This window comes from Pongo pygmaeus, chromosome 4, assembly GCF_028885625.2.
Source record: "Pongo pygmaeus isolate AG05252 chromosome 4, NHGRI_mPonPyg2-v2.0_pri, whole genome shotgun sequence".
Taxonomy (NCBI): Eukaryota; Metazoa; Chordata; class Mammalia; order Primates; family Hominidae; genus Pongo; species Pongo pygmaeus.
Genome location: NC_072377.2, coordinates 40,983,675 through 40,995,445, shown reverse-complemented (window position 1 = coordinate 40,995,445; position 11,771 = coordinate 40,983,675). Strand labels below are relative to the sequence as shown.

General features: G+C 43.4%; 1 protein-coding gene and 1 non-coding gene across 2 annotated transcripts; both read left to right on the top strand.

The window, feature by feature from the left end:
- Nucleotides 1-4,029: 4,029 nt before the first annotated feature.
- On the top strand, nt 4,030-6,891 carry RPL37 (ribosomal protein L37). Its single transcript, XM_054489642.2, has 4 exons — nt 4,030-4,169; nt 4,744-4,879; nt 5,086-5,170; nt 6,774-6,891. The coding sequence occupies exons 1-4, from the start codon at nt 4,167-4,169 to the stop codon at nt 6,841-6,843; spliced, it is 294 nt and encodes a 97-aa protein (XP_054345617.1). The 5' UTR covers nt 4,030-4,166; the 3' UTR covers nt 6,844-6,891.
- LOC129037720 (small nucleolar RNA SNORD72) lies at nt 6,615-6,694 on the top strand. Its single transcript, XR_008502945.1, has one exon. It is a non-coding gene; the product is annotated as a small nucleolar RNA SNORD72 (small nucleolar RNA).
- Nucleotides 6,892-11,771: the final 4,880 nt, after the last annotated feature.

Below are 11,771 nucleotides of genomic sequence, written 5' to 3'. Positions count from 1 at the left end.
GTAAACACCATTATACTCTAGGTAAGAGTTTTAAAATACGTATGTCAAAAGTATGGCTTTCAAGTGATGCATCCCACCTCATGCCCACAATTTGATTGGCACTGTCATAAAGATTGCCAATTTTTTGTTGTTGTTGTTGAACTTGACCAGGAAGGTACTTCAATAACAGGTCTCCCAAACCACCAGTCTCCTCTCCAATGCTCCACCCTAAATATGCTCCTTTCTCACAATAACCTTTCTGAGATTTCAAAGCCAATGGGAAAAAAGTGTTCACTTGAAGTGGGAAACAGCACTGAAATTTAAACTTCTTTCTACAAGTTTTCGTTTTGTTTTGTTTTGAAACACAGTCTCACTCTGTTGCCCTGACTGGAGTGCAATGGTGCAATCATAGCTCACAGCAGCCTCAAACTCCTGGGCTCAAGCAATCGTCCCCCTCAGCTTCCTGAGCAGCTGGGAGTATAGGCTTGCGCCAACCTGTTCAGCTCTTTTTAAAAAAAAAATTTTGTAGAGACAGGGTTTCACTACATTGTCCAGGCTGGTCTCGAACTCCTGGGTTTAAGCAATCTTCCTGCCTTGGCCTCCCAAAGTGCTAAGATTACAGGCGTGATCCATATTTTTTTTATTATTTGTAGAGATGGGATCTCCCTATGTTGCCCAGGCTGTCCTGGGCTCAAGTGATCCTCCCACCTTAGCCTCCCAGAGTGCTGCGATTACAAGTGTGAGCCACCATGCCAGGCTGTCTAGTTTAAATTGTTTCTTGATGGCCGGGTGCAGTGGCTCACGCCTGTAATCCCAGCACTTTGGGAGGCCGAGGCGGGTGGATTACCTGAGGTCGGGAGTTCAAGACCAGCCTGACCAACATGGAGAAACCCCATCTCTACTAAAAATACAAAATTAGCCGGGCATGGTGGTCGATGCCTGTAATCCCAGCTACTTGAGAGGCTGAGGCAGGAGAATCACTTGAACCTGGGAGGCGGAGGTTGCAGTGAGCCAAGATAGCACCATTGCACTCCAGCCTGGACAACAAGAGCAAAACTCCGTCTCAAAAAAAAAAATTGTTTCCTGATAACATAAATTTGCATACCACAGCCTTAGAATGCAAAGGAAGTGAGCTGGGGGAAGGATGAGTGTAACCAGGATGTTCTCTATTATATAAAATATAGCCAGGAGGTACAAAATTGAAAGTATAGACCTCAAATCGGAATGAATAACACAAGACTAAAAGTTTTAAATGTGTTCTATTTTATTATTGTTGTTTTTTGGGGTTTTTGTTTTGTTTTGTTTCGTTAGGCTAGTCTCGAACTCCCGACCTCAGGTGATCTGCCTGCCTCAGCCTCCCAAAGTGCTGGGATACAGGCGTAAGCCACCGCACCCAGCCTTATTATTAGTTGTTGCTAATCTTACTGTGCTAATGCATAAATTAAACTTTATCATAGGTATGAATGTACAGAAAATTCTCCCTTGAATTGCTGCTAACGAATTTATGTGATGTTTTAAAGACAAAAGTCAACAGTAATTTCATGTATTGTAGAAATAAAAAGAGGCAGGTCTCAGTGCTGAGTCCTGGTGGTCAAGAGACTTGATGGTATCAGAACCATGGATGCAGGACTTAACATAGTTTCTATCACTGCCAAAAAGCAAAATGTCAGGGGGTGAATGCCTAGGCTAACAGCCTTAGATCATCCGTTTCAGACGTTGATCTAGTCCTGGCTGGGCGTGGTGGCTCACACCTGTCATCCCAGAACTTTGGGAGACTGAGGGGGTGCTGATCACTGGAGGTCAGGAGTTCGAGACCAGCCCGGCCAACATGATGAAACCCTGTCTCTACTAAAAATACAAAATATTAGCCGGGCGTGGTTGCGGCATGCGCCTGTAGTCCTAGCTACTTGGGAGGCTGAGGCACAAGAATTGCTTGATCCCGGGAGGTAGAGGTTGCAGTGAGTTGAGATGGCACCACTGCACTCCAGCCCAGGTGACAGGTGAGACCCTGTCTCAAAAAAAAAAAAAAAGTTGATATAGTCACTAGCCCTGACCTAAACCTAGCAATTGTATAGAAAATTGGAGGGTCTGACTAGCCTTCATAGACCTCTTTAAAGAAAGCCAAGGATTTACTTGCTCAGGGCAAAATTTACATGGTTTGACATACACCAAAAAGAACCACCTAACACTAGAGAGAGGAGGAAAAATAATTCTCTCCTGTCTTCAATTCTGGGAATGTCTGGAGTAAAGAGACTGACATAATGCCTGTCACACTGCTTGGTTCCTTTATGGTTGACACCTGTCCTACCTTTTCTACACTGACCTCATTTCTCACAGCCCCCGTGGTAGGCAGAATAATGGTTGTCTCCAAAGATAACAAGATACTAATCCCCTCAACCTATGAATAAATTAGGTTATGTGGCAAAGGACAATTATAATTGCAGAGGGAATTAAGGTTGCTAATTAGGGAAACTGGAGATAAGGAAGTTATCTGGATGGAGTCAATGTAATCACAAGGGGCCTTAAAAGTAGGAGAGGGATGGCAGGGCACCTGAGCCCTTTGAGAGACCAAGACAGGAAGGTTCAGGCGTTCAAGACCAGCCTGGACAACAGTGAGACATTGTCTCTACCACAAATAAAAATAAAAGGAAAGGAGAAAGACTAAGACAGCTGCAGAATGAAGAGTAATGCAATGTGAGAAAGACTACGGTAGTCTCCACTTATCCAAGGTTTCCCTTTGCAGGCTTTCAGGGTTTGTTACCCCATGGTCAACCATGGTTTAAAAATAGTTGAGTACAGGACATAAGATATTTTGAGAAAAAGAGACCGACCACATTCACATAACTTTTATTACAGTATACTGTTACGATTGTTTTATTAGTTGTTAATCTTTTATTGTGCCTAATTCATAAATTAAACTTCATCACAGGTACACATGCACCGAAAAAACAGTATATATAGGGTTTGGTATTGTGGTTTCAGGCATCCACTGAGGGTGTTGGAACTTAACCCACAGAAACGGGGGAAACTACAGTATCACTGGTTTTGAAGATGCAAGGGAGCAATAAACCAAGGAGTTTGGGCAGTCTCTAGAAGCTGAGAAAGGAAAGAAAACAGATTCTCCCTCCTAGAACCTCCAAGAAAGGAAAGCAGCTCTGGCAACATTTTATTTTTAGTTTTTTCGGGTTTTTTTTGAGACAGAGTCTCAGTCAGTCATCCAAGCTGGAGCGCAATGGCGCAATCTCGGCTCACTGCAACCTCCACCTTCCGGGTTCAGGCCTCCCTCCACCTCCACCCCGAGTAGCTGCGTTGGCAGGCGCGCGCCATCACGCCTGGATAGTTTTTTGTATTTTTTTTTGTAGCGACAGTGTCTCCCTATGTTGCCCAGGCTGGTCTCCAACGCCTGGGCTCAAGAGATCCGCCCGCCTCAGCCTCCCAAAGTGCTGGGATTACAGGAGTAAGCCACGGCGCCAGGCCCTTGGAAACTATATTGAACAAGTTCCATGTGTGATTCCTTGGCACAATGAAATATAGGATCAGATAACTTGCCTCTGATTTACTACAGTAACAGCAACAACAACAAAACCACTGTCTGCCTTTCCCTTTACATTCTAAGCTCCAGCTCCATGCCTCCGTACTCCTCGCGACCTCTCACAGGGAAAGTCAGCGAGGCGGCTGGAGAAGTTGCTTTCTCCTGAATAGGGATTATTCCAGGCGCACACGGTCATTACACGCCGGGGACGCTCAGGCGGTGCGGGTACCCCCGAGCAGGGCCAGCCCCGCATTCCAGGTTCTCCATGTGCCTAGAAGAGAGTAATCGACGGTATAGCAACAGATCTGACTGCTAACGTGCAAAACCGATCAGTAGTAGCAGTAGCACCAGCAACAGCGGCACGAAAAACAAAACTGTAATCTAAACGACCCTCAGGGTCCAAGCGGGCCCGACGAAGACTCGCCCATCCGGTCGCCAGAAAACGGAGTCCCGCCCGCCTTTCCGGCACTGAAACGCGATCGGCCCTGCCTCGTACGGCATCCTCCTCTTGACCCCACCGACATCACGACGACGGACGCTTGAGAACGCTGCACCGCGCCCCGCAGGAAGTACTTCCCTGGGCGGAAGCTTCTGAGCGTGATATAGCGGAAGTGCCTTCTCTTCCGGTCTCTCTCGACTCGGCCGCAGAAGCGAGATGGTGAGTTGTAGCCGTGGTCTGGGTGAATCGCGTTCCATCCTCGTCCTTTGTACCTCTCTGCTTGCTGTGCTTGAGGGGCTGGCAAGATTCCGGATAAGGGGAACTGGTGGGCAGGAAAGAGGCATGCGGTGGCCCTCAAGAGCGAGAAGAATGACTGCTAACTGGTGCCTGGGGGACCTAACCCGCCGTAATTGTGGAGCTAGAGCCGCATTGTGTCCTTTGCCTTGGTGCAACCTTTGGAGACCGTTCACAGTTCTAGCCTTGGTTGGGAGCCGAGGGAAGGAGTTTGGGAATGTTTGGCTCTGTGTAACAATGAAATAATTCATTGGTGATGCTGTCTGGCCGGAGTCTAAAGATAAGGTATATTTCAGAACATTGCAACTCTTGCGGAGGGCTTTAGGTAGCGTGAAATGCGGGTGGTGGTCTCTGACTTGGCATTCGTGGAAAGAGGCTTCTCCCACAGTTTCGACCTGTATGATTGCCTTTAAATTTTATCAGTAATTGGTTTCCCGGAGAACTCGAGTAAATCTAGAAGTTGCCAGGTTTCAGATCTATTTATTCTTTTAATGTGCAGACGAAGGGAACGTCATCGTTTGGAAAGCGTCGCAATAAGACGCACACGTTGTGCCGCCGCTGTGGCTCTAAGGCCTACCACCTTCAGAAGTCGACCTGTGGCAAATGTGGCTACCCTGCCAAGCGCAAGAGAAAGTGTAAGTAACATTTTTCAGGCCAACTGTGTTAGCTTTTGTTTGTATTGCACTTAAGTGGGGGCGTAGGTTTGAACTTTATTTGGTGCCTATCTTAAAACTTGTACATCTGTATGCCGATGAGGTGGCATAAAACTCGTGTGTTAACAATACCTACAAGGTGTGTGGGGGAAAACCGTTTGAAATCTTTTCTGAACTTAATGTTTTAGATAACTGGAGTGCCAAGGCTAAAAGACGAAATACCACCGGAACTGGTCGAATGAGGCACCTAAAAATTGTATACCGCAGATTCAGGTACAGTTTGTATGTTCGATCATAATTGGTCCTATGGGCTTGAATGAAACCCTCGTTTTTACTTATAAAAAGATAACAGTAGCCTGATGGTTACTGGGGATGAGATGTTGGAAGCTTTTTATTTTTTGCTGTTTCTGAGGCAGGGTTTCACTATGTTGCCCAAGCTTGAGTGTAGTGGCACGATCACGGCTCATTGCAGCCTCAATCTCCCCAGCCTCAGGTAATCTCACCTCAGCCGCCCGAGTACCCGGGACTACACGTGTGCGCCGCCACATGCCCAGCTAATTTTTGTATTTATTGTAGAGAATGGGATTTTGTCATGTTACCCAGGCTAATCTCGGAACTCCTGGGCTCAGGCCAGATGTTGAAAGGTTTTATCTTCTGCCGCTGTAACCTTGACATCAGTTAGTTTGGATTTTATTAGTAGTTTTTTCACTAAACAGTAGTATAAATTAAATATCAGGAGCATTGTTTGAACTAGGGTCCCAAACTGTTGATATTTATTAGGTTTATCTTTAATTGATGTCAAAATTTGTCAAGACAGTAGTGAATAAGGTCTGGAGTCAGGCTTGGTTCAACCTTTAGTATAGTGGCTGTGGGCAAGAGTGCTGTAGAAAATTGCCCTGATTGCTGCTGTTGCCTTGGGCTCTTGTTATTCAAGAGTCTTGGCCTTAGAGTTATTAAATGCAGAATCTCAGCTCCACCGTAGACTTAGCTCAGAGAACCTGCATATTAAAGAATAGTTTCTAAGAGATTAACCCATCTAAGATCTCAGCTAAGATTCAGAATGATGCAGACTTAACTTTAAAGCTGGTGCTCCTTCCGTTACTGTGTTCTATTTCAGCAATTCTCAGCTGTTGATATTTTGGGCTGGATAATTATTTGTGGTGGGATTGTCCAGTGCAAAATTGAATATTTTGCAGAATCCGTAGCCTCTACCCAGTCAGTCTCCAGAGTGTCCAGTTTTAAAGATAACAAGGTAGTTCAGGGCTTTGTAGACACCCATAGGTGTGTTCATGTGCTGAAGCAACTTTCTTTGCATTTAGGGTCCATAACGTTTTTGTGGGCTTAATGTTGAGTGGTCTGTTAGTACGATATAGGAGTTAAGAGCTTGAACTGAAGCCAGGCTTTTAAAAGTAAGATAGTTGACCTTTATTAGAGTAGATACGCATGTTAAATAAGTTAAAATGCAAAGCTCTTGGTTTAGAAAATGTCTGCCATTAAACATGCTAATTGTTTTTTCCTTGCTTAGTGAAAGTAGTTGGGATCTATTCTCGGTATAGGGAACCATTTTCACAAATAATCTGTGATCTCTTGCCAAATACGAACAAACATACTGGCCCAATGACTAGTATAGCCAAATAAGTTTTTGAGCCTTTATTGCAATTGCGGTTAACTATATCCGAAAATGGGTATCTTTAAGCAAAGTGAAGTAAAGAATTGCAGCTTATCAGTGATGTTGTAAAAATAAATGTCTGAACATATGAATGCAGTATTGATTTCAGCGTTTAACTGAGATAAGCACATTGAAATCTGTTTAACAAAAATTAAGATTGCATCAATGTTGCTGAAGTAACTTGTTCTTGTTTTTGACATCGTGCAGGCATGGATTCCGTGAAGGAACAACACCTAAACCCAAGAGGGCAGCTGTTGCAGCATCCAGTTCATCTTAAGAATGTCAACGATTAGTCATGCAATAAATGTTCTAGTTTTAAAAAATATGTATCTGGTGTTTGGTAAGGTATTTTTAATCAATTAGGCTTGTAGTATCAGTGAAATACTGTAGGTTTAGGGACTGGGCTAGCTTCATATCAGATTTACTTGTTAAGTGACTGTTTTGGAATGTTTACTTTTGGACTGGGGTTGTAACACGGTTAAAGGCAATGAGAAACAAGCAGAATTCCAGGAGTCCTTGAAGCAGAGGGCACTAGAAGACAATATAGCAGATTAAAATAGCACAGCTCATGTGGCATAGATGGGTATTTAAGATGTTTGAGTAAATTTGAAAGAGTATTATGTTTAAATTACCTCTAGCAGCATGTTTATCTGTTATACTGTCATGACTAGGGGGATGATTATTAGTCACATAGAGCTTGGGAGTACCACTGGAAACATGGGTAGGAGTTTAGGTGGCTTCTGTTTTTCAAAAGATGATCTTATCCTAGTATCTGTAATGCTCACTTGGCACACCTGACTTGTGGGCTGTGTGTAAGGTGGCTAGCTAAGTGAAAAAAGCCTGCTGGGTGTGAGTCAACTTAAGAATATGTAAATAGGTTTGAGAAAAAGTAGGGCTGGGTGCAAGTAAAGATTGAGCAGGAAATAAAGGAAAATCAAGTATAAACCCTGAGATTTGTAGACTAAAGGCAATGATGTGGGACTACCTGGTTGAATTTTTTTAGCCCTCAACTTGGTAATTGGGTGTTTCTGTGTTAAAGCACTGAAACTTGCTGACATGCCTTCCTAGTTTTGGTGGTTTATTGACAGGGTTGGGTGTTTTTGTTTTTTTTAATGAAGGGACAAACTCAACTGGACTGCTGAGTGAGAGGGCAGGGGCAGTTGAAGGGAACATGAATGCTGGAACAGCTACATAAAATAGTGATGTAGCCAAGTCATGCTATTTAAATTATAATTCTCCACTGTGTTTAGAATAACATCTGAGGTTCTTAACCTGGCCTTGGAAGGGTATCACTTTTACTTGTAACCTGGAATGGCTTTATAATATGCTAGCTAATTGCTACTCTCATCTTGTATTTTAACTCCTAATTTACCCTTCAGGTCTCAGCTTCTGAACATTCACTTGTAAAGAAACCCTGCTGATTAAATCTCTCTTGGGCTTCCTCCTGAAATGTGAGACTATACTTTAAAGATGTATGGTTAGAGTCCAATTGCCATTGCCTTTCTTGTTTACAGATAGTGCAATGGCGCAATCCCAGCTCACTGCAGCCTCTAATTCCTGGGCTCGAGTCAAGTGGTTCTCCTACCTCAGCCTTCTGAGTAACTGGGACTACCGATGCACACCACCACACCTGGCTAATTTTTGTGTTTTTTGTAGAGGTGGAGATTCACTCATCTAATTCTTTTTGTATTCTTAGTAGAGACTGGGTTTCAACATGTTGGCCAGGCTGGTCTCGAACTCGACCTCGTGATCCACCACCTCAGCCTCCCAAAGTGCTAGGATTACAGGCGTGAGCCACCGCGCCCAGCTATCATCACCAAACTTTCAAGTGAAGATAGTCTATTGAAGATTGAACAGTGACCTTGAAAGACAGCTGAGTTCCTGTGGGTATAATGTAAAGCTGGTGAAGTTTGGCCAGTTTGGGCTTCAGAAGTCTAAGTCTAGTGAAAGTACCCTGACCCCCATATAAACAACCCTTGAGGCCGGTGCGGTGGCTCACGGCTGTAATCCTGGCACTTTTGGGAGGCCGAGGTGGGCGGATCACAAGGTCAAGAGATCGAGATCACCCTGGCCCACATGGTGAGACCCCAACTCTACTAAAAATAACAAAAACTAGCTGGGCATGGTGGCATGTGCCTGTATTCTCAGCTACTTGAGAGGCTGAGGCAGGAGAATCACTTGAACCTGGGAGGCAGAGGTTGCATTGAGCTGAGATCATGCCACTGTGCTCCAGCCTGGTGACAAAGTGAGACTCCACCTCAAAAAAAAAAAAAAAAAACCCTTGAACTAATGACTCAAATTTTCAAATTAAACAAAATAAGCAGTGGATCTTGCATTGGAGATGGAGTTAAACTATGTTGTCCAGGCTGGTCTTGGACTCCTGGTTTCAAGTGATCCTCTCATCTTGGCCCCCCAAAGTGCTGGGATTACAGGGACGAGCCGCCACACCCCACCTATTGTCTATATTTCTATCTTTTTAACAGCACTTAGTCCTGCCTTAAGTTGTAGTTATGTATAGATACCCATTATACTTCAAATTTTTCATCAGAAATTATGCTTTTATCTTCTCTGCAGTGTTACATGTTGGTGTGCAAAAATGTTAAATTTATTTTTCCTAAGTACCCCATGTGCTTTTCAACTGTCCTCTGCCTGAAAAGCCTCCCTCCGGCCCCTACTTCCCTCCCATCTTAGTTCACAAAGTCAGGTTGATTTGCCCCCAACTGTCAAATAAAGCAGACTACCTATTTCCACATGTAACTGGTTATGTTCTGTAAAGTTACAAAAATAGAAAGGTTGAATCTGACGGCCGGGCGCGGTAATTCACGCCTATAATCCCAGCACTTTGGGAGGCCAAAGTGGGCGGATCACGTGAGGTCAGGAGTTCGAGACCAGCCTAACCAACATGGAGAAATCCCGTCTCTACTAAAAATACAAAAAAATTAGCCGGGCGTGGTGGTGCATGCCTGTAATCCCAGCTACTAGGGAGGCTGAGGCAGGAGAATTGCTTGAACCTGGGACAAGGAGGTTGCAGTGAGCCGAGATTGCGCCATTGCACTTCAGCCTGGACAACAAGAGTGAAACTCTGTCTCAAAAATAAAAAATAAAGGTTGAGTCTGTGGCATTGAAAACCTTTGGGAATTATACCTTAATTGTAACTCCTATAGTAAATGTGTCCTGCACTTAATAATAAGTAGGAAAAGATAGACTCATTCAGTAAACTATTGAGCCAAAGTTGAAAAGTACAATTCAGAGGCCTCACCTCTGAGACACAATTATATATTGTTCATATATATATATATATATGTGCTATGATGGATAAATGCATGAGTTGCTGTGAGAGCATTGGAAAGGAGTTTGTCACTCAGTAGGTGAAGCCAGGCTAAGATTTAAGCTGAACAAGGGAGGACTTGAAGGAATCATGATGAGAGAAGAAGGTAAGTGGCTTTGCCAGCAATGAAACAGCTGACATAATGGTAACCAGTCAGAGGAGGGCATAACTATGAAACCGCGGACACCTTGGTTGTCAGGTTAGAAGGATGGGGTGTAGGGTTGGTAACAGAAGAATTGAGGGAAGAGCAGCAATCAGATTACGAAGAATTTGTCTTGAGAAATGATAGAGGATTTAAACCAGAATGTTAGGAATAGTTTATTCTAGCAAGATGAATGTGGAAAGTGTTAGTGTGCATGTGATGAGTCTTGAAGCTGGAAACTAGGTAACAGGTTCTTAAATAGTTCATGTGAAAATCATGACAGACTAAGGCAGTGGCTATGGGGCTGTCAGGGAGTTCTCTACAGAGAACATCTAAAACTTGAATGTGCAAGTGAGTAGCTAACTTACAAGCTTACTGTCCTGTATAATTTAAGCATGAAAATGAGAACACTGAGATTTGATAGGCATTTAGAAGTCAGAGTAAGCAAAAGGACTTGAGTTCATCGATGAACTTCAGTAACTATCCTTAACTTAGTATTGGTGGAAACCATTTGTGAATTTACAGACTCCAAAAACAAAAGATAATTTAGAGTCTCAAGATTTGGGGAGATGTCCATTGGAGACAGAAGTGAAGAGAAGGAGAAGTTCATTTGTTGACATATTTATGTGTGGTGCACCTACTGTGTGCCAAGCCATGTTAGAGATACAGTGGGAGCAAAACCAGTTGTGTTTTCTGCTCTCTGACTCCAGTGGTTACAGAATTAGCCCAGGAACTAGAATTGGATGGAGTCACACAAACCAAAAAAGGGGATTGTTTGAGAAAGGGGATTGTTGTGGCTGAGGCCAAAGAGAATGAAGATATATTTTAAAATTCTGGATTTGGCAAAATTTAGGCTAGTGTTTACTTTTCATAAACCTCTCTTATGTTAGAGCATCAAAGAAAAACCAGTTTGCCAAGAGGTCAGGAGATTGGGCAGTGAGGAATGGGAAGTTTACCTATTCTGTGGTTCCCTTTTATTGACTAAATGGTGCCCTTCATTCGTGAAGCAAGTATCTATTTAGTTACTACTATGTGTCAAAAGCTATTCTAGGCCCAGAAACTTTTAAGTGGAAAACAAGACAAAGACCCTGCCCTGACAGATTTCAATCATGCATATACTGTATGTATGTTTGTGGAAGGTGACATAATAGACAATTGCAGATAGTGATAAGTGTGTAAAGACAAGGATACCATGAGCATAACAGACAGTGGGGATGGAGGAACGTTCAGAAAGGTGGTTAAGAAAGCTGAATGATAAGCAGCCATTCTTTTGTTTTTACCTGAATGCCCTTTTTGAGTTTTGGGTTGCTTGCAGAGTTTAACCTTGCCTGTAATTGAAACTTTCTTTTGTAATAGCGTAACTTCACGTAAGAAGAGCAAAGCAATACATTACAGAATTATTTTACTGAAGAACTTGTTTCAGAGAAAGAGGCTGTTTCACATTTATTAGCACATATGGATTATATTTAGGGTTTTTTTTTTAAACAAAGGAGTTTGGATCATAATACAAGAGAAGCACAGGGCGAAGACTCTTCATAACCTCAAGAACTAAGAATGGAAGGACTGGCCAGGCCTGGTGGTGCACACCTGTAATCCCAGCTACTCAGGAGGCTGAGGCGAGAGAATTGCTTGAGCCTAGGGGGCAGAGGTTGCAGTGAGCTGAGAGAACGCCATTGCACTCCAGTGTGGGTGACAGAGCAAGACTCCATCTCAAAAAAAAAAGAAGAAGAAGAAA